General features: G+C 40.8%; 3 protein-coding genes across 6 annotated transcripts; 2 read left to right on the top strand and 1 right to left on the bottom strand.

Annotated features, from left to right (window-relative positions):
* Positions 1-1,007: 1,007 nt before the first annotated feature.
* On the top strand, positions 1,008-2,614 carry LOC115746283 (transcription factor bHLH87-like). The gene is made up of 4 exons (XM_048273716.1): positions 1,008-1,735; positions 1,848-2,096; positions 2,194-2,259; positions 2,366-2,614. Exons 1-4 carry the CDS (start codon positions 1,091-1,093, stop codon positions 2,486-2,488), a joined length of 1,083 nt encoding a protein of 360 aa, XP_048129673.1. The 5' UTR covers positions 1,008-1,090; the 3' UTR covers positions 2,489-2,614.
* LOC115746338 (50S ribosomal protein 6, chloroplastic) lies at positions 2,339-18,537 on the bottom strand. Of its 4 annotated transcripts, none has more exons than XM_048273718.1 (2): positions 18,072-18,535; positions 2,339-2,419 (listed from the first exon to the last, which is right to left on the bottom strand). In XM_048273718.1, exons 1-2 carry the CDS (start codon positions 18,382-18,384, stop codon positions 2,373-2,375), a joined length of 360 nt encoding a protein of 119 aa, XP_048129675.1. In that variant the 5' UTR covers positions 18,385-18,535; the 3' UTR covers positions 2,339-2,372. The 4 variants fall into 4 exon arrangements, with proteins under 4 accessions (XP_048129675.1, XP_030537919.1, XP_048129676.1 ...); XM_030682059.2 differs by lacking the exon at positions 2,339-2,419 and adding an exon at positions 16,237-16,706 and having other exon boundaries at positions 18,072-18,537; XM_048273719.1 differs by lacking the exon at positions 2,339-2,419 and adding an exon at positions 17,170-17,462 and having other exon boundaries at positions 18,072-18,537.
* Positions 7,109-14,307, top strand: LOC115746337 (ATP-dependent RNA helicase DEAH13-like). Its single transcript, XM_030682058.2, has 9 exons — positions 7,109-7,174; positions 7,260-7,309; positions 7,405-7,465; positions 7,551-7,940; positions 8,981-9,217; positions 9,314-9,544; positions 10,211-10,324; positions 10,416-11,645; positions 12,709-14,307. Exons 1-9 carry the CDS (start codon positions 7,109-7,111, stop codon positions 14,167-14,169), a joined length of 3,840 nt encoding a protein of 1,279 aa, XP_030537918.1. The 3' UTR covers positions 14,170-14,307.
* Positions 18,538-19,669: the final 1,132 nt, after the last annotated feature.

A 19,669-nucleotide genomic window follows, 5' to 3' on the forward strand; every position in this document is an offset into this window, starting at 1 on the left:
TGCTTTTGAAAGTTATGGCTTTCAAGTGACCAACGTTTTTCGATGCCTTATCTCAATTTTTCGTATATGGATGTCCCCATTTCACAAATTTAACAGTAACTATAGAGTCGTAGAGCAGATAATGTATCTCAAAATTGGTCTGAGGAGATAAATACTATGAATGAGATTCCTAACAAGAACTCAGCCTCTTGAAACATGAGTCCCAATTAATATCTGCCCAACTTTGAAAATGTAAGCATCCAGATGAACTTACTTAGCCACGTAGTTATATCATATTTGTTGGCCAGCCTCAACAGCTGTTGACAGACCATAGTTCAGCATTTAAACTGAATGGAGGTGGCAGATCCATGAGATCTTCTGCAGTTTAAATTAGCTCATCCTGGGAGAGAGCAAGAACCGAATTCTTCGGTTATCCTGTCGGGTTTCGAGTTCCTTCAAGAAGGTCGACTCATTCCCCACGAAGTTGCCGTCCATGGGTACCAATTCTTTAAGTCTGCCAACAGAATTCCCTGCTATCCTTTCCCTTATTATATTTCACTTTTGGACTGCCACGTTCTATCGCAGCTTCAAAGTTGAAACACAGGAGTCTTCTCTCCATTCTTGCTCTTGCTCTATCTTATGGCTCTTCAGCATCATCTTTTCATTACACTGATCAGTCGTTTTCAACATAACGTCCTGATCATTGGGCTTAGACCCTTATAACCTCCTAATCATTGGCCTAAGACCCTTTTTGTCAACTTTAATTGAATGTTTAGAAAGTCTAAGTTGTCTCGAAGTCAGAGCTGTTTCATGTATTATTGGATGAACTAGTCCCTGATATGAGATGCAGTTTGCTTTGAGTTGGCCACATGCTTGACTTTTGAGGTGGTTGGTCTAACATTTTAATTAGGACCAACCTTCACCAGATCAATTATCAGGAATGGGGAAATGAATATCCATGTGAGGTCAATCTCCTAGTACCATTTGTTCTGGGCTAGTTGATCTTGGGTATAAATTAGCTTCAAGTTTTGTAGGCTGAGTTCAAGTGGGACTGAGTTTCAGCACTCCTTCACTTTCTTTCAACAAACCTCTCATATCAGCAGTAGTATAGATGGACACCCTAGGAGCTTCTGCTTATGAAGAATGGGATTCTTTGAGCTTATTTGCATCCACTGAGGAGCTTATTGATTTCACACCATATGTTCTGAGCCAGTACCCATTTTCGCATGAGCATGATAGTGAACACCCCTTCCAAATCCCATCTTTTTGCCTAAATCCTGAACTCAATACCGACTTTTCAGGAATGAGCGGCTGCTCGCGTTATCCTCTAGTCATTCCCGACTCAAACCTGCAAACTGTTTCTCAAGAGAGCAGCTCTCTTAATGGCGAGAGCATCGGTTATGTTGTGTCTACATGCCAGGGAATCGGTTCCAATAACCACATGCCAGAAGCTGATGAAATCTCTCCCTACTTTGATCTCTTCTCCGATGCTTTCAACACGGGTAGTAATAGCAACCCCTTTGTGTTGGAGTTGAGTAACACTCTGATGGAAGAAGGTGCGTGTTTGACGGAGATGCAAAGCGAAAGAAGCAGAAGCTTGGGTAATAATCAGCCAGAAGATGTTAGCACGCCTCTTATGCAATTGCAACTCAAAAGGCGGTCTTTTGGAATCGACAGCATACATGCCGCCACAGGACATTCTATTTGCACTGATGTGTCAGAGAACATGAAGAAGAGGCGTCGCACTTCGAGAGATGTAAGTTTCAGTTTTGTGTCTCAATAGTCTGATTTCTCAGACGATTGCCATGAATGAAAGTGGTTCTATCCTGTGTATTATTATTCCTCATGGACAATCTTATTATATGCAGCTGAGAAAGAACATTAAAGGTCCGAGGAACCCAAAGAAGCTCCCGTCTGATGACAATGACAGAGATGGAAGTAATGTTAGACCGAATGGATCTAGCACTTGCAGTTCGGAGGATCGCGATTCTGGAGAGCTCAATGGAGGACTAATACCACCATTCAAGGCATCGACAACACTTACTGAAAATGGAAACATAGGGAAGATCAAAGCTACAAGGGGTTCAGCAACCGACCCTCAAAGCCTCTATGCAAGGGTAATCAGTTTATCTTCCTGGAAACATGTTTCCCATCCTCATTCTCTGATTAAATGCATATGATTCTTTCTCTAAACTTTGCCCTCCGGTTTCACAGAAACGTAGAGCGAGGATCAATGAACGATTGAGAATTCTACAAAACCTTGTTCCTAATGGAACCAAGGTAGGTAGCATCTCTAACGAATTGTTCAGTAGCTTCTGTACACTTTCAGGACATAGTTGAAAGAATTTATACAAACACCACAAAACTTATGGGCATTTTGTGGCAGGTTGACATCAGCACAATGCTTGAGGAGGCAGTTCACTATGTGAAATTCTTGCAGTTGCAGATTAAGGTGAGAATAAACAAAACTTTGATCACGCAAATAGTTCAGAAAATACACGTAACATGAACCTGATATGTTTTTGTTATCTTGGTTCAGCTCTTGAGCTCAGATGATCTGTGGATGTACGCTCCTCTCGCTTATAACGGAATGGATCTCAATCTGAGCCATATTATTTGTCCTCAACTATGACCTTGGAGTTTCTTCTCTCTTTTCCCATTTCAAAGAACCTCCAGGAAGCTAAAGGAATATTTGACAGCTTGACAGAAATTTCAGATGGTTTACGGGGTTTAAATACGCTTCCATATGTATACAGTCAAGAACACCCACAATAACTTCATTACATGAGAATGTGAACACGATATGACAGTTTCTTTTTTTATGTCCTGATTCAAGATCCCTATGTACGGTAATGAGAAATTTTTTTTTTTGGCCCAGTTTTGACATCTTCTGTGTGGATATAAATATTATAGTTTGGATCGCGTTTTACCCAGACATAGATTAGTTGTTTTGATGAAAAGGTTTTTATGTTATGTTGGTTTGAATTAGAGATGTAAAGTGATGATCGACTTACCCCTCTTTAGTACATGGGGTCTCCACCTTTTATACTCTATCTATTGATAGACCTGTATTATATATATTATATATATATCCATCTTTTGATTGGAAAATAATGGATTTTTGTGGATCATGTGGTTGTAGGATTAAAGATGGAAAATTGAAGTTTTTATGGTTTATATAGAATGAATCAATGTGATATGGGAAACTCCTGAAGAAAATATGATTCTATAATCACTTATAATGAATAAATCCCTGACTATATCCTGTTAGTGCCATGTTTTTCATTGGGTTTGGGTGGGGGGGGTTGGTTGGTTTGAAATGTATGTTGTTTTTGTTATTTTAGTTCACTAAGGAGATTCTTCAAATAATGAGCAACCACCATGCACAAACAAATTTCTCCTTTAGCGAAACCTGAAAACAATCAATTTTTAGTTAAGATTTCTAGTATGGGGCCTTCTAAGGAAGGACACTTCTGAGATAGACACACTTGGATAACATAGAACGACACATCCCGGAATGCAAGCCGACTTTCAACGAGTCAAACCCAAGCAAAATCCGAAAAAGAGTGCTAACTTCCAGTTTGACATTTTTTAAGGCCAAAATGTGTATACAGGGTTTGGGATTAATTGAGCTACAATTTACAAGTTTAAGCTGAGTCCGGAAAAAAGAAGAAGAATATATTTTATCAACTCAAACTCAATTGAATTAACAAATCCGATCCAACCCCTCCCACCTTTTAGGGTTTCCTCTCTCCAGCCGCCAACCTCCAACCCTCCTTCTTTGGAAATTATCCTCAGAGGTTCCTTCCCTCTTCCTCTCTATATCCCTATCTATCTCCCTTTCTCTTCATCTTCAAGAATCCTGCAGACTTCTTTGGTGATTTTGTGGACGTCATTGGGGCGCTTTGCAAGTCTCTAAAGCTCTTTTCTCACTGCATTCAACGGTGAGTTTATCTGAAAGTATTTTGATTAGTTGTATCCGCTTTGCAGCTATTCTTTCCTGATTTAGAGTTTAGATCTACATTTTGAATCTCTTCTATCCCGATCTAGATTTAGATCTAGGATTTACAAGTCGTTATTTGTGTGTTTTCAATTAATTAGTATTGTTGTTGTCTATGTATGGATGGTGGTACTGGGAATGCCAAATCTGGGCACGCATCGCATTGTAATTACCATGGAGAAATATTTCAGTGTATGCTCATCACTAATGATAATGCAAATTTCGGTGATTGGCCTCTAATTATACTACGATGCTATGATAATCCGTCCTTGTGGAAGGAGGGAGTTATTGCAAGTTATACCAAATTAGATTTATTTTTCAGATTTGCACTCGATTGGAATGCTTTTTAATTGATTTTTCTTGAAGCTATGTACCTCTTTTTTAAGTGAAATGAAAATTTTCTTCTTAAAAAGAAAACTCAATCAAATTGGGAAAATTGTCTAATCAATTAAATTAATGCTGATTTAGCTGATTTAGTCCTAAACCTTTGTGTGAAATTTCAATGTAGACCTTTCGGGCAATTTTAGCCAGAACTCGCTGATACGGCGACGACTGGACAGAGGAGGCTCATTCCAAGCGGCTCAAGCCAAGCCGAATTAGCATGGCTTGATGCGGCTCCTGCCGGGCCAAGCTGTCCCAGCCGAATTGGGGGTGTGAAATGCCAAGGAAATGGCATCTTTTTTCATTTTATTTGTTGAGTTTTGACGCAAAGGGAATGCGAACGTGAATTTGTGAAGGAAACTTTGACGCAAACATGAATTTTCCCTTCCGTTTTCACCCGCACTTCTGACTTGCTTCGCATAATAATTATGTGTTTGGACTTTTCATATGCCCAATTAATTTTATAAAAAAAAAATTCCTCGGCGAATATGTCTTCGTGTCCATGAACCCCTCCTTGTCGAACATCATAATCACCAAAAACCAGACTTGTTCGTACAAGAAAAATTGTCCATAAAGTTCTAAATTTATTATGTTTTTGTCACAATTCTAAGCCTATTGTACTCTTGTCAATTTAGCCATAAACCTTTTTAATTTTACTAATTGAGTTCTAAATCTTTTTATGTTTTGCCAATTAAATCCTAAATATTTTTACGTTTTGCCAATTGAGTTCATCCGGCTAATTTTGGCCCGAAAATTGTTAACTTAGACTTTGGCCGTTCTATGTGGCACAGCCGAAGTTGACGTTGATAATTTTTAATGATTATTTTTAATTTTTTTCAATTTTCCTTCTTTACTTTTTATTTTTATTTTTTTCATTTATCGTTTTCCCTCCGCTAGCCATCGTCAAACCTGGTCGATGACTGGTGGAGGTCACTAGCCTTAGGCAAGGGCGGCCTTTTGCTAGATCGGTGAGTACGACCCTCACCATCCCAAGTCCAGGCATCCCTTGCTCAAGGTCGGTGGATGAGGCTTGACGGTGGTTGGTTGAGGGAAAAAAGGAAAAAAAAAAAAGAAAATGAAAAAAAAAGTTTGAATAAATGTGTGAATATTATTAAAAACTGTTTAGGTCAGTACCGGTCACAGGCCTCCGATTGCAATCCCTGCCATAAGAGTTCCGACGAGTTAGATAATGAAATAGTTTAAGATTTTAGGTAAGCATTCCTATATGTCAAAGTATCAGGGCCTATTTTTTCAGCCATTGCAACTGCCCTTAATTTGCCTTACACGTGGGCCAATGAAACTCATGCGACAAAAGTTTTATGCTCTCAAAAATGTGAAAATCAGATGGTCCATTCTTGTTGCTTCACTGCATCTTAGACATATGATGATCTGCTTCAAAAAAACTGCTGGACTTATTAGCTAAAAGCTTAAAGCAGAAGCAAACGGACACCAAAAGCAGCTTCTGTTCAGTTAGTGAGCCAAGGAACTTTTAGGGTTTCTACCTAGGCGATTGTCTCTGTCTGCTCAGCTGAATTCGCCCTTGCCTCTTTCGCAAAGCCATCTACCAATTCTCCAACTTTATTACGGCAAATGCAGCAAGTAGCTCCGATCGACGACTCTGCAGAGAATGACCCATCGATGTTGATTTTAAGAGCATCATCGGTCCAGCCCTTCCAGATCTGAGGTGAGGAACCCCTATCAGCTCGCTCCTCCTTTTTCGATTTGTCCTGGTTCATAAAGAGAAGATTTTCAGCCACGGCTGAACTAACGAGATTCTTTGGGTTTGGCTTCATGTTTCTTCCTTTCCAGATTCGCCGGAGTACAGTAGCTAGGAGGTCGAAGCTCGTTGAGGTGTGACTAAAGTTTAGTAGCCATTCATCAATTTGGCGGAGGCCAACGGGTGAGACTTGAATCTGTGTTGCAGGGTCCGACCAAATTTGATGGGTCCATGGACTGAGCGAAAAGAGATGTTCTACTGATTCTGGCTGCTGCTTGCATATCTCGCAGGTGCTTTCCTTCACTATACCTCGCTTGAATAGATTTTCCTTAGTCGGCAAAGCATTCTGACACATTCTCCATAATAAAAATTGGATCTTTGGACTTGTATTAGCCTTCCAGATCCTGGTCCAGCGAGAGCGAGGATATTGATGAGAGGATGAGGCTGTTACGTTACTGCTCCGTTCTCCAATCTCCCTAATTATGTTATAGCCACTCTTCACAGAGTAATCTCCAGTTCTAGTCTTAGTCCAGACTATTTTGTCCTCTCTTTCTTGCGATCCCAGTGGAATTGTGAGAATTTTGGTGGCGGTATTCTCATCGAAGAGGTTTATAAGGAGCTGTTCTTTCCAAGCTGGGATATCTCAATTTATGAGTTCAGCCACTTTCTTTGGTCCTTTCCTATTTGCAGGCCCTCCAATAACTCCTCTAGGTAGCAAGTTTGCTTCCCTTATGTTAATCTTCTTGCCATTTCCTACTGCCATCTCACACATGGTAGTATAGCATCCCTGCCCATAAGTATACTCTGCCAACCCCACGAGGGACAAAAACCCTTCCCAGCTAACTCGAACTCTGTGTTAATTCCATCAAGCACAAAACAGAACCTTTCTTCATTCCATTTCCTCAGCATTATATTACTTCACAACATCTGCTGTTAGGTCATTACATCCTAACATCAGCAAGGCAAACCTCCCTGTGTGTGTCGAAATGTCATGGAAGGAGTTCTAATAGTTGAATCTTCTGTGCAGCAGCATGGGAAAATCAAAGACTGTGCCCAGTCCTAATATGTCTCAAAAGAGAAAGAATAAGAAATTGGAGGTGACTTCTGATGCTTATCTTTTGCTTACTTATCGTGTATCATATTATGTTAACTGAATTTGTTCTTTGTTTCATGTTGTTATAGGAGGAGAAGCAAAAGGCCGTGCTTCTATTGAAAAGCATGGAGACGTTGGAGTATGTAATTGCCATTTGCTTTTAATGTGGATGACTGATGATTACACTTAAAGGCTTTGCCTACTTATTGATTATGCCATAATTTCCTCCTTCAGGAAGCACAAGATTCCAGATTCTGCATACTCACTGCTGCAGTCATCGCAGAATATTGGAAGGGTATTGTGTTGTATTTTTTACCCACTTGTTGCTAGCTAAAATATTTGTCGGCCACTGCTTAGCCAGATGCATGTTTTCTCTTTAGGCCGAAACTGTGCGTGAAAAACGTTTGAAGGTTGTGCAGTTTTCCAAGGCCGGGCTTAGAGCTCCCCTTGGAAGCAGGGATGTTGGCAATGCTCCCAGTGAGAGTGAGCATGCATCAGACAGTTGTCAATCATTTTGTGAGCAAGATGTTGGCAACAATGGTATTTTGGAGCCAACTAAAGCACAAAAGAGATGTTTAGATAGTGGATGTGCTCCTTTTGACTCTTCTCAAGAATTGGTTGGTAGCAAAAGTTTTGACACTGGTAAGGAATCAACTGAGCAACTTCCGGTTAGAAAAGCTGCCTACAGTGATGCATTCAGCGGTGGAAATATGCAAATTTCCTCACACATAACTTGCAATCATGATGACAGAGAGAATGCTTGCTGCTTGGTATGCTCGAATCTAGTTTTGCTAATTCTGCATATGAGTTTCGAGGGCTAAGGTTGCATATGCTAATTTTGAAATAGAATTTTCTGAGTTGAGATGTCCCTAGCATCCGGTTGCTTTTGCTGATTCAAAATAATTTCCTGACTTGTCGGTGTTTAGAATGGATACCGAGTTTGAAATATTTCTAATTGCCAATATGGTTAAAATTAAGAATTTAAGTGTGCACGTCTGTCCATGCATTTGCCTGTACACAGTCATGTCCATGCATATTGTGCACATGCCAGTGTGCCTATAGGCATGTGCTTCTGTATGCATTCGCATGTAGGTGGCCTGTGTTTATGGGTGGGTGTGGGTGGCCGTGCATGGGTGTAGTTAGGTGTTTGTGTAGGTAGAATTGTGCTTGGGCTTGTGTATGTGGATGCACGCGTCCGCTTTGTTGTGTATTGAATGTATTCAGAGGTATCTTAGAGGATCCTGAACTGTAGTAGTTTTACAGAGTCCTTTCTTTCTCAATCATAATATGCTTTTGCCCCGTTGAATTACTGGAGAAGCAATCCAACAAGATTAGTGATGTACATATGCATCTTTTTTAAGATAAATGTTCCCAGGAACATGTTACTAACTTGCTATATGCACTTGCTCTAATGTAATCTTGCCACGTGAGCAGGTCCTTCTCGTCCTTTAAAGTTTTCTAAATAACCATGCAGTGTCTTCTAGGTACGTAAGTATGTGAAGAAACAGATTGGCAGCTTCATGCTCTTTGTGAGCAAAAGTTTTAATCGCTGAAATCTTCCTCTCGTCATTGACTCAATAATTTCCTAACAAGTTTTGTGTTAGTTTTGACCGGATATTTTCCAAGATCACTTGTTTTCCTGTGATATGAATACTTTACATGATGAATCTCGATTTGCATTCTCTCTTGCACAGATTACAGTGTTTATTACTGTGGAGTATGTATGGTAATGAAATATGCAGAATTCCCTCCTTGTAACTTTTTTCGCAGTCGTTGGTTATAAGGATTCTGGGATTTGAATGCATGGCAGGATAGGGCAGAGGATACTTTGAAATCAGAGTTTGACAAGACAAGCCTTTCAGAGTTATGTGGGCTAGTGACTACCCCTACTATAGTGCATGTATCGAGGCCAAAGGAAGTTGAAGACAAGAGAAAAGATCTTCCAATAGTCATGATGGAGCAGGAGATAATGGAATCTATTAATTACCATTCCACTGTTATTATCTGCGGAGAAACAGGCTGTGGTAAAACAACACAAGTTCCACAGGTAAAGTAAGCTTTGACTTTGTATTATAGCGAAGATGTTGTGCTTTGCAACTGACTTGAGTGATTTTGACAACACTTGCTTCTCCAATGTTTTCAGTTTTTATTTGAAGTGGGATTTGGTTCAAACCAGTCTACTGTGCGGAGTGGAATAATTGGTGTAACGCAACCACGTCGGGTTGCCGTCCTTGCTACTGCAAAGCGTGTGGCATATGAACTTGGTCTTCAATTGGGTAAAGAGGTGGGCTTTCAAGTTAGGTATGATAAACGACTTGGAGATGGTTGTGCCATCAAGTTTATGACTGATGGAATCTTATTGCGAGAAGTTCAGGTTCGCTTTCGTCAACTCTACATACTATATCCAAGATGATGAAGTAGCACATTGATCATATCTTTGACTTGCTTCTGAGTATCAGCTTATGATTCTCTCTCTCTCTTTTTTGCTGGGTTTTCGGAATAATCTACTGCATATGTATTAATTAGTTGTTCCTTTGTATTGTTTTCGATCAAGCATGTGCCGATGTGAAAATTGAAGCTCATCTTTGCCATTGATTACCTAGCGAATTTAAGTCGGAGAAATGAAAGGCGGACTATAAGTGGGTGAATCTTTTCTTTTTTAATCTGATATGTCTCTGAAAAATAAAATCCCCCCATTAAGTAGGTTTGGGTCTCTTGCCCTATTGGTCATTTGCGAGACTCCTCAGAGATCTTCCGAAGTTTGATTATTTTGTTGATATGAACCTGGCATCAGCCAATTTATACTTCCATACTACTGGTGGTTTTTGGTGTTTCCCCTCAGAATGACTTCTTTTACAAGCATGCTTTGTTAGGTGGAGAACATTGTACAACTGCTTTATCGACTTCTTTATGAAACTTCATGTGCAGAATGACTTTTTGTTGAAGCGTTACTCCATCATTGTTCTGGATGAGGCTCATGAGAGAAGCTTGAATACAGACATACTGCTTTATCGACTTCTTTATCAAACTTCATGTGCAGAATGACTTTTTGTTGAAGCGTTACTCCATCATTGTTCTGGATGAGGCTCATGAGAGAAGCTTGAATACAGACATACTTATTGGAATGTTATCGCGCATTGTACAATTACGTCAGGTGACAATTGTCTTGTAATGATTCATTCTTGATCTATAGGATATCTGTGTCTTTGGTAGAGATTGCTAATGAATCTTTTTGTTGATTGTAGGATCTGTTTGAGAAACAGCAGAAAATGTTACAATTAGGACAATGTCTGAGTCCTGAAAGCATGATTTTTCCATTAAAACTTGTGTTAATGAGTGCCACCTTGCGAGTAGAAGACTTTGTTTCTGGAAAGAGGTTATTCCGTGATCCTCCTCCAGTGTTGGAGGTTCCTACTAGGCAATACCCAGTCACTATACATTTTTCAAAGAGAACAGAAATTTTAGGCTATATTGGTCAAGCGTATAAGAAGGTAATTTCAATAAACAAGAGGCTGCCACCTGGGGGTATACTTGTTTTTGTTACTGGACAGGGGGAAGTTGAGCATTTATGTCAGAAGCTTCGCAAAGCTTCAAGACAGATAATGAACAAAACCTCCGAGGAAATTGGAGTGAATGATCTCAATGCAGTCTCTGAGTTAGGCAATACCGAGGGAGTCAATTTAAAAGAAATTGATGAGGCATACCAGCTTGATACTAACCATGTGCACCAGCAAACTGACAGGTTTAGTTCTTATGAGGAAGATCAGTTTGATGTGAGTGAGGAAGAGTCAGATGTGTCCCAGGATTCGGGTTTAGATAGTGACTGGGAGACTATTGATGATGATGCTGGGCATCCGTTGGGCAAGAAAAATCCATCAGATGGTGGCCTTTCTGAAGTTCTCGAGGAGGAGGGAACACTTGCTTCACTAAGAGCTGCTTTTGAAGCTCTGACTAATAAAATTCCTTCATACTGCAAGACAGACTCGGCAAACTCAACCAATGTGGGAGGACACTCAGATGGGATGGATCCAAGTATGGAGAAGAATGGGGCAGATGATGATTCTTATGCTTGTCCGATGCATGTCTTGCCACTTTATGCAATGCTTCCTGCAGCACAACAGCTCCGTGTATTCGAGGAGGTCAAGGAAGGCGCACGACTAGTGGTTATTGCAACGAATGTCGCTGAAACTTCTTTAACTATTCCTGGCATAAAGTATGTAGTTGATACTGGAAGAGAAAAGGTGAAGAGCTACAACTCTTCCAATGGGATGGAGATGTATCAGATACAATGGATAAGTAAAGCATCAGCTGCCCAGCGTGCTGGAAGAGCAGGAAGAACTGGTCCTGGTCATTGCTACCGTCTCTATTCTTCTGCAGTCTTTAATAACATATTCTCTGACTTCTCCGTAGCTGAAATATCTAAAATACCTGTTGACGGGGTTGTCCTTCTCATGAAATCTATGGGTATTGATAAGGTAGGTCCTATGCAATCCTGCTCTACTAGATAATAATTTGATTTTCACGATGAGATACAATGATGTTTGCTTCTGCATTGTGAATGTCCATGCATCACCTTTAATCGTGTGCAACATCACTACATAAAGCTGCCTTTGCAAGGTGTTGCTGCATGCCCTTTTTATTTATGTTTGTGTTTATTAAGTACATAGTCTATTCATGGCCACGCTTCTTTGAGCTGCTACATCCACATGATGGTCATTTTTTTTTAACCTCACCACTCTGTGTTTGATTATTTAGCGTCGGACCTTAGATTGATTGCTTTTAGTTTTTGCTATTAGGGGTGAGCATGGTTTCGGATAGAATTTGGAATTGAAACCGGACGGTTGAGAACCTATTTGATTTCGGGTTCCAAGGTATGCAAGATAGGTTCTAGTTTTAAAAATTAGGAAACCTGTTCGACGGGTAGGTTTCGAACCCGGAACCTATAACTTGTAAACAAGTTTTTGTATTTTCTCTTGGTATATGTCTTTGTGCGATCCTGTGGTATTCCATGACGTCCGATGATGAGTGTGTAATCTGAAATTACTAGTCGAAACTTTTGTTTCCGGCGATATTTATGATCGAGGCTTTTACTTTTATTAATGTTTCAGATTTATTCGTGTTTCTATATTTGAGTCGCGATTAGTAGATTGTAGCAGCAAATGGTGGTTAATTCATCGTATCGTTCAATTAAGACTGTGTGGAACTCGAGTAGACCTTGGAACCTATCCTGGAACCTGTGATAGGGTAAGTTTCAGGTTCCGGAGTATGTGGGGTAGGTTCTAGGTTCTAGAGAAATTGAGGAACCCGTTCCGACGGGTAGATTTCAGATTCTAGAGAAATTGAGGAACCCGTTCCGACGGGAAGATTCCAGGTGGAACCTATATGGAGTCTGGAACCGCTCGCCCTTGTTTGCTTATTCAGGTTGCAAATTTTCATTCCCCACACGGTTGGATGGTTATTTTTTTAACCTCACCACTGAGTCTTTGATTATTTAGTGTCGGGCTTCAGATTAATTGCTTTTATTCTTTGCTTATTCAGGTTGCAAATTTTCCATTTCCAACACAGCCCGAACATACAGCCTTGCTTGAAGCAGAGCGCTGCTTGAAGGCCCTTGAAGCACTCGACAGTAGTGGGAAATTGACGTCCTTAGGGAAAGCCATGGCTTGTTATCCAATGAGTCCCCACCATTCTAGGATGCTCCTAACTGTTATACAAATCATGAAGACGGTTGATAATTATGCTCGGGCAAGCTTAGTTCTCGGATATGCAGTTGCAGCCGCAGCGGCCTTAAGCTTGCCAAATCCTTTCATCATGCAGCTTGAAGGGAGTAAATCGGATGGAGAAGGGTTGGGCAAACTCGAGCAATCTGCTTCTTTAAGCAGGGACCATAGGATGGACAATCAAGGAAAACCAAGGAAAAAGGAACTTAAAGAAGCTATTCGAGCATCGCGTGCGAAGTTTCATAATCCATGGAGCGATGCTCTCTCCATTGCTTATGCGCTACAGTGTTTTGAATCTTCCAGAAGTCGAGTTGCTTTCTGCAATGAAAACTCATTGCACCTTAAAACAATGGAGGAGATGTCAAAGCTGAGAAAGCAACTGCTTCAATTGGTCTTTGCTCAAAGCATTGACTTCGTCCCTGAATTCTCATGGACTCTTGGAACGCTAGACGACGTAGAACATGCTTGGAGGGTTCCCTCCAATAAGCACCCTCTGCAATTGAATGAGGAAGAGGTCTTGGGCCAAGCTATTTGCGCCGGTTGGGCAGATAGAGTTGCAAAACGTATTAGAGGAGGTTCATCAGAAGGGGATGGAAGAGCTCGTGCAGTTCGGTATCAGGCTAGCATGGTTAAAGAAACTGTATTTCTCCACCGTAGGTCCTTTCTTTCTAACTCGGCGCCCGAGTTTTTAGTGTACAGTGAACTGCTTTATACCAAGAGGCCATACATGCATGGAGCAACGAGTGTGAAGTCAGACTGGCTCGTAAAGTACGCCAAGTCTTTGTGTAGTTTTTCCTCACCTCTCACAGACCCTAGGTCGTATTATGACCCCAAAGCCGACCAAGTTCTCTGTTGGGTGGTCCCTACCTTTGGCCCGCACCTTTGGGAGCTTCCTTTGCACGGTGTGCCCATTCTTGATGATACGCATCGTGTTGCTGTATTTGCCTATGCATTACTCGAAGGTCAAGTTTTGCCATGCCTAAAATCTGTGAGGAAACATATGGTTGCTCCACCTGCTACCATTCTGAGACCAGAGGCGTCGGGCCAAAAAAGGGTCGGTAATCTTCTTTTTAGTTTGAAAAGTAGGATGATCGATTGTTGTGCTAGGCTATGGGAGGTCTGGAAGGAGAATCCCATGGAATTGCGTTCAGAAGTTTCGGACTGGTTTCAGGGAAATTTTCAGCATCAGTTTGATGAACTCTGGTCCCAAATGCTGTCTGAGGTACTTGCGGAACATCGGGGACGGTGTCCGAAGAGGGCAAAGCGTGAGAGAAGATGAAGCAAACTGCTTAAAGAAGAGCTTGGGTGAGTACAATTTTGTTCTAGTGATATTGATCTTGAGAGGGTTTAACCTGTACATATGATCTGATGATTCTTAAATTATAGGAAATTGTACTTAAGATTATTGCTTGAATTAATTCACCAGTGAAAATGCATTTTTTTTTTTATCGATGATAGGTTTTTTATTTAATTTTTTTTGTAGCTATATAATAAATTAATTTTTAAAAAATATTATCTAAATCATTTGGTTTTGTCGAAAAAAAAAATTGGCTTTTGGGCCCGACGGGTGTTGGAAGCACACGTGTATACGGGTAAAAGGACAAGATTGCGAGAAGGAGCGTAGGTTGTGCACCCACGTGGAGAGCGGGGCCCGCGCTCCAGTGGTTAAAATCTGACGTGGATGGATCTGAGAGGAGACTCTCGATGGGAATAGTGAAGTGCAAAGAGGAACTAAACGCCGCAATGACTTTGATAATTTGACACGTGTGCCTGCATTTTGGTGATATAAAATAATTGTTGCGGCAATGACTTATATATCCCTCTAGGAATTTGATCATTATTTTAATTGCGGCTTGACTTTTCACGATAATTATCAAGAAATTTTTGAGAAAATTATATGAAAGTGAGCTTTATGTATGTTGCTGTGAAATTATGTTCAAATTCAATGAAAATTATAGTAAGATGGCTGACCTGTTTTTGTCTTCCATGGTCAAATAGGTAAATTAATCTAACCCGTGTCTTTGCCAAAGCAACTTTGATCCCCTATCCCGCAATCGATGCACGCAAACAATATGCTTTAATCTTTCGCGGTTGAAATCACTCGAGCACAAGATATGAACACTTCATGTCATTTAAAAATGAATAAAACCACATGTGATAGGAGTGCTTGATTATAAGATGGATTAGTGTCCGACCTGACACGGAGAATCTAATATATGCCCTCGATTTCAAAAGATTGGAACAGGAACCCAATCTTCCAGTTTGTCGATTCTATAACTTTCGGCTCCCAGCTCTACCCGGTAACCAACCCTTTCTTATGTATTTGGTGAAAACTCAAAATTTTATAATTAAATATAAAGGTCAAATGATTTTCATATTTGATTACGTGATCACATGATTAGTAAATCATTATCGAAGAATGTGATTCACATCGCAAGAGATGCAAACAAGCTAGAAATCAATTCGAGACAATTCCGATCTTGAAATCAGGAATCGGAACCGAACCCATTGCCATGGTCAATCAATTTTAACCCCTGTAATCCAAAATTGGCAAGCCCCCACGCGCTCTACCACGCGCGTCAGTTTCCCAACCTGATCATGACCATCTCATCTTCCTTTCATTTTCTGATTCCCAGTTTCCTGCGTCTTCAATCTCTTCTTTTTCTTTTTTATTTAATTTCTAGATAATGACATAAATAATCTTTAAACTTTGACTCGATATTCAATGTAATCCATAAACTATTAATTTGATCAATATAATCTATGTACTGTAACCCAATATTCAATATGGTCCCTGATTTTTTAATTTGACCAATAACCACGTGCCAGAAGCTGATGAAATCTCTCCCTACTTTGATGTATTCTCCGATGCCTTCAACACGGATAGTAATAGCAACTCCTTTATGTTGGAGTTGAGTAAAACTCTGATGGAAGAAGGTGCGTGTTTGACGAAGATGCAAAGCGAAAGAAGCGGAAGCTTGGGTAATAATCAGTCAGAAGATGTTAGCACGCCTCTTATGCAATTGCAACTCAAAAGGAGGTCTTTTGGAATCGACAGCATACATGCTGCCACAGGACATTCTACTTGCACCGATGTGTCAGAGAATACGAAGAAGAGGCGTCGCACTTCGACAGACATAAGTTTCAGTTTTGTGTCTCAATATTCTGATTTCTCAGACGATTTCCATGAATGAAAGTGGTTATATCCTGTGTACTATTATTCCTCATGGACAATCTTATTATATGCAGCTGAGAAAGAACATTAAAGGTTCGAGGAATCCAAAGAAGCTCCTGTCTGATGACAATGATAGAGATGGAAGTAATGTTAGACCAAATGGATCTAGCACTAGCAGTTCAGAGGATAGTGATTCTGAAGAGCTCAATGGAGAACTAACACCAACATTCAAGGCATTGACAACACTTGCTGAAAATGGAAACGTAGGGAAGATTAAAGCTACTAGGGGTTCAGCGACCGATCCTCAAAGCCTCTATGCAAGGGTAATCAGTTCGTCTTCCTGGAAAAATGTTTCCCATGCTCATTTTCTCATTGCATTCATATGATTCTTCTCTAAACTTTGCCCTCCGATTTCATAGAAACGTAGAGCGAGGATTAACAAACGATTGAGAATTCTACAAAACCTTGCTCCCAATGGAACCAAGGTAGGTAGCATCTCTGATGAAGTGTTCAGTAGCTTCTGTGTACTTTCAGGATGTTGAAAGAATTTATGCAAACCACACAATACTTATGGGATTTTGTGGCAGGTTGACATCAGCACAATGCTTGAGGAGGCAGCTCACTACGTGAAATTATTTCAGCTGCAGATTAAGCTGAGAATAAACAAAATTTGGAGCACACAAATAGTTCAGAAAATACATAAAACATGAACTAAATGTGTTTTTGTTGTCTCGGTTCAGTTCTTGAGCTCAGATGAGCTGTGGATGTACGCTCCTCTCACTTACAATGGGATCTTGATCTGAGCTATATTATTTTTCCTCAACTATGACCTTGGGAGTGATTGAGTTTCTCTTCTCCTTTTCCCATTTCAAAGAAACTCCAGGATGCAAAAGGAACATTTGACTGCTTGACAGTAATTTCAGATGGTTTACGGGCTTTAGATACGCTTCCATACGTATACATTCGGAAACCAAAATAACTTCATTACATGAGAATGTGAACACAACATGACAGTTTCTTTGTGCATGTCCTCATGCAAGATCCCTATATACCGTAATGACTAAGTTTTTTTTAGTTTTTTTGGGTCGAAGACATAATGACAAGTTTAGTCATGAGCACCTATTATACTCCCCTTTATTTGGTTTATGGGATACCCACACCTAAAGTTTCACTCCCTAAGGAGTGCATTTATCAAATAATGAGCAACAACCATGCCCAATCAAGTTCGTCCTAGAGCGTAAACCTAACAATGTGAAAATTTAGTTCACAAGATTTCTTGTATGGGGCCTTCTAAGGAAGGACACCTCTGAGATAGACACACTTGGATAATGAACGAGAAGCAGATCAATGTCAAGTTCCAACATCCGCAGAGGATGGATGAATAAAATTAGCTGGTGCTAGTGTTCAAGCAGAGCATATGAAATGGCAGGTCAGTCAAGTATCTGACAAGAATCTTTTCTGATGAATTAAGAGCAACAAAGGAAAAGCTCTATTCACAAAACACAAGGTTCAATTTGGGTAGCTTCAGATGCTCTAAATTCCATAAAATCTTGTTACTCTTCACAATCATTAACCGCCCGGCAAGTTGCAACCTATTATGATGATGACCTCATGATGCTAATTTATCTAGCTGCTCCCTATGGAACAAACGTATCTACAGGTCTAAGAGGTATCACTTGCCAGGAACTTCACGGATGCTTAAAATTTTTAAAACATTAACCAACACTTGTCCCGATTCACTCTAACGAGAATATCATCAAACAGGTTGTGACTAATCAGCGCAAGCACCTAACCAAACAATCAAGCATGTACGCATTTCAAAGATCGACTCAAAAACAATATCAGCGAAGTACCCAATAACGAAACACCACATTAAACACCACTGTCATAATATCGAATACAAACAAAAAGCGACATCTTTATAACAAGCTCGAACTAGCTGGTGGGTGGAGCCTGAGCAGGAGGAGGAGGAGAAGAAGAAGAAGAAGAAGAAGAAGAAGCGGTACCAGAAGCGGCGTCTGCGTCATCGCTGCCGCCACTAGAGGCGAGAGTCCAGTCAGGAGGGAGAGGAGGGAGAGGCGCGTAGACGGTGGGCTTGCGCCGAATGTCCCAAGCCTGAGTCTTGCGGGGCCTCGTCTTCATGTGGTGCGCGGTCGCCTTCTTTTGCGGCCTCGACGAGCACTCTATAATCGAAACCATCCCTGCACCGCTGATGCTCTCACCGCCGGCGAATCTTGGGGCCGCCTTGGAAGAGGCGGAGCCGGCGGGAGGTGAGGGCGCAACAGGGACTCGAGTCCCGAATATGGCGGAGATGGACATTTCGCTCTTCTTCTTCTTGTTGACAGCGGAAGGAAAATTGCAGGAACGAGGGGGACTGAAGAGAGCGAGTAGGATAGAATTTGGGGGACGTTATCCAGGTACTCTTACTTTTTCTGGACCGAGTCAAGACGGCCGGTTTGGTTCAGCCTGCGGTTTAATAAAACGATGTTGCGCCGGACCTTAGGCCCGCCCCGTTACGTGTATGCCCTGCTGCAACCGCTAGACCAGGCCCGTTGCCATGACATCCGCCATCCGCCGTGTCGCCCTGTTTAGAACCAGTCGAGGCGAGTCATCTCAGGTCGGCATTGTCGACACCTTTCTCCTGGCGGTAGCAAGATCGCAGATTGAGGGTGTGGCGATAAGAGTAGGAAATCGTTTTCCGTGGTAGAGAGAGTTTTGAGGGGAGGAGATGGCACGAGATGCCTATGGCCCCATGCGAACTTCGATGCCCGACATAAGTAGGCGTGAATGCTACGAGATACTTGTGTTTAAATCGATGTAGGGATCGATTTTTTGTATCATCACATTTACTTGTAACATCAGAAGCCAATTGCTATGCCCTAGAGTATTTATGTAGTGGACCAAGCTTTTACTCAATTAGTTTAACACCTTTGAGGTGAGTTGATAGTGATCATACAATTTCATTACCTACACGTACAAATGAGGACCGTACATGTTCTTATATTTGAAAATTGAGAATGGACTGATGCTATAGCCGACAATAGGATGAATTAAGATGGTATTTTGTAGATACCTAATTATCTTGAATGTATTAACTAGGCAACCTTCCTTCCTTTGCTCGGTGAGGGGAGTTAATTTAATCAGATCTGTCGGTTTTTTTGGTACCGAAGCTTGCCCCCATTCTTGTAATTTGTACATTTTTCCATAAAGTGAGGTGTGAATCGTGAGAGTCAAATCCAATCAACATCCGGGAAAGTAAGCGAACTTTCAATGAGTCAAACCCAAGAAAAATCCAAAAAAGAGAGCTAACTTTCAAATTGACATTTTTTTAAGGCCAAAACGTTGTACAGAAGGATCTGGCAAGACGAATTCAATATCTTATTTGATTGCTCGGGGGACGGCGACTTCCACAGGACCGGACATTTCTAATCGAGCTTTAGCTTAATTGGGTTACAATTTTCAAGTTTAAGTCTAGTCAGACCAAAGTTGTTTTGTCAATTCAAACTTAATTAAACTGATAAATGGTCCAATCACTCCTAAATTTATTGCACAAATGTCAATTCAATTTTAAATGTTCCGCTCTTGCTAGTTTAGTGTTAAATTT

The sequence above is a fragment of the Rhodamnia argentea genome, chromosome 2, assembly GCF_020921035.1.
Source record: "Rhodamnia argentea isolate NSW1041297 chromosome 2, ASM2092103v1, whole genome shotgun sequence".
NCBI lineage: Eukaryota > Viridiplantae > Streptophyta > Magnoliopsida > Myrtales > Myrtaceae > Rhodamnia > Rhodamnia argentea.

Bases quoted from the DNA above. Each gene is read 5' to 3' on its own strand.
- LOC115746283 (XM_048273716.1), top strand. From the start codon at position 1,091: ATGGACACCCTAGGAGCTTCTGCTTATGAAGAATGGGATTCTTTGAGC. The intron at 1,736-1,847 runs GTAAGTTTCAGT...TATTATATGCAG, and splicing joins GGCGTCGCACTTCGAGAGAT to CTGAGAAAGAACATTAAAGG. The intron at 2,097-2,193 runs GTAATCAGTTTA...CCGGTTTCACAG, and splicing joins CTCAAAGCCTCTATGCAAGG to AAACGTAGAGCGAGGATCAA.
- LOC115746338 (XM_048273717.1), bottom strand. From the start codon at position 18,384: ATGTCCATCTCCGCCATATTCGGGACTCGAGTCCCTGTTGCGCCCTCA.
- LOC115746337 (XM_030682058.2), top strand. From the start codon at position 7,109: ATGGGAAAATCAAAGACTGTGCCCAGTCCTAATATGTCTCAAAAGAGA. The intron at 7,175-7,259 runs GTGACTTCTGAT...ATGTTGTTATAG, and splicing joins GAAAGAATAAGAAATTGGAG to GAGGAGAAGCAAAAGGCCGT. The intron at 9,545-10,210 runs GTTCGCTTTCGT...CTTCATGTGCAG, and splicing joins TCTTATTGCGAGAAGTTCAG to AATGACTTTTTGTTGAAGCG.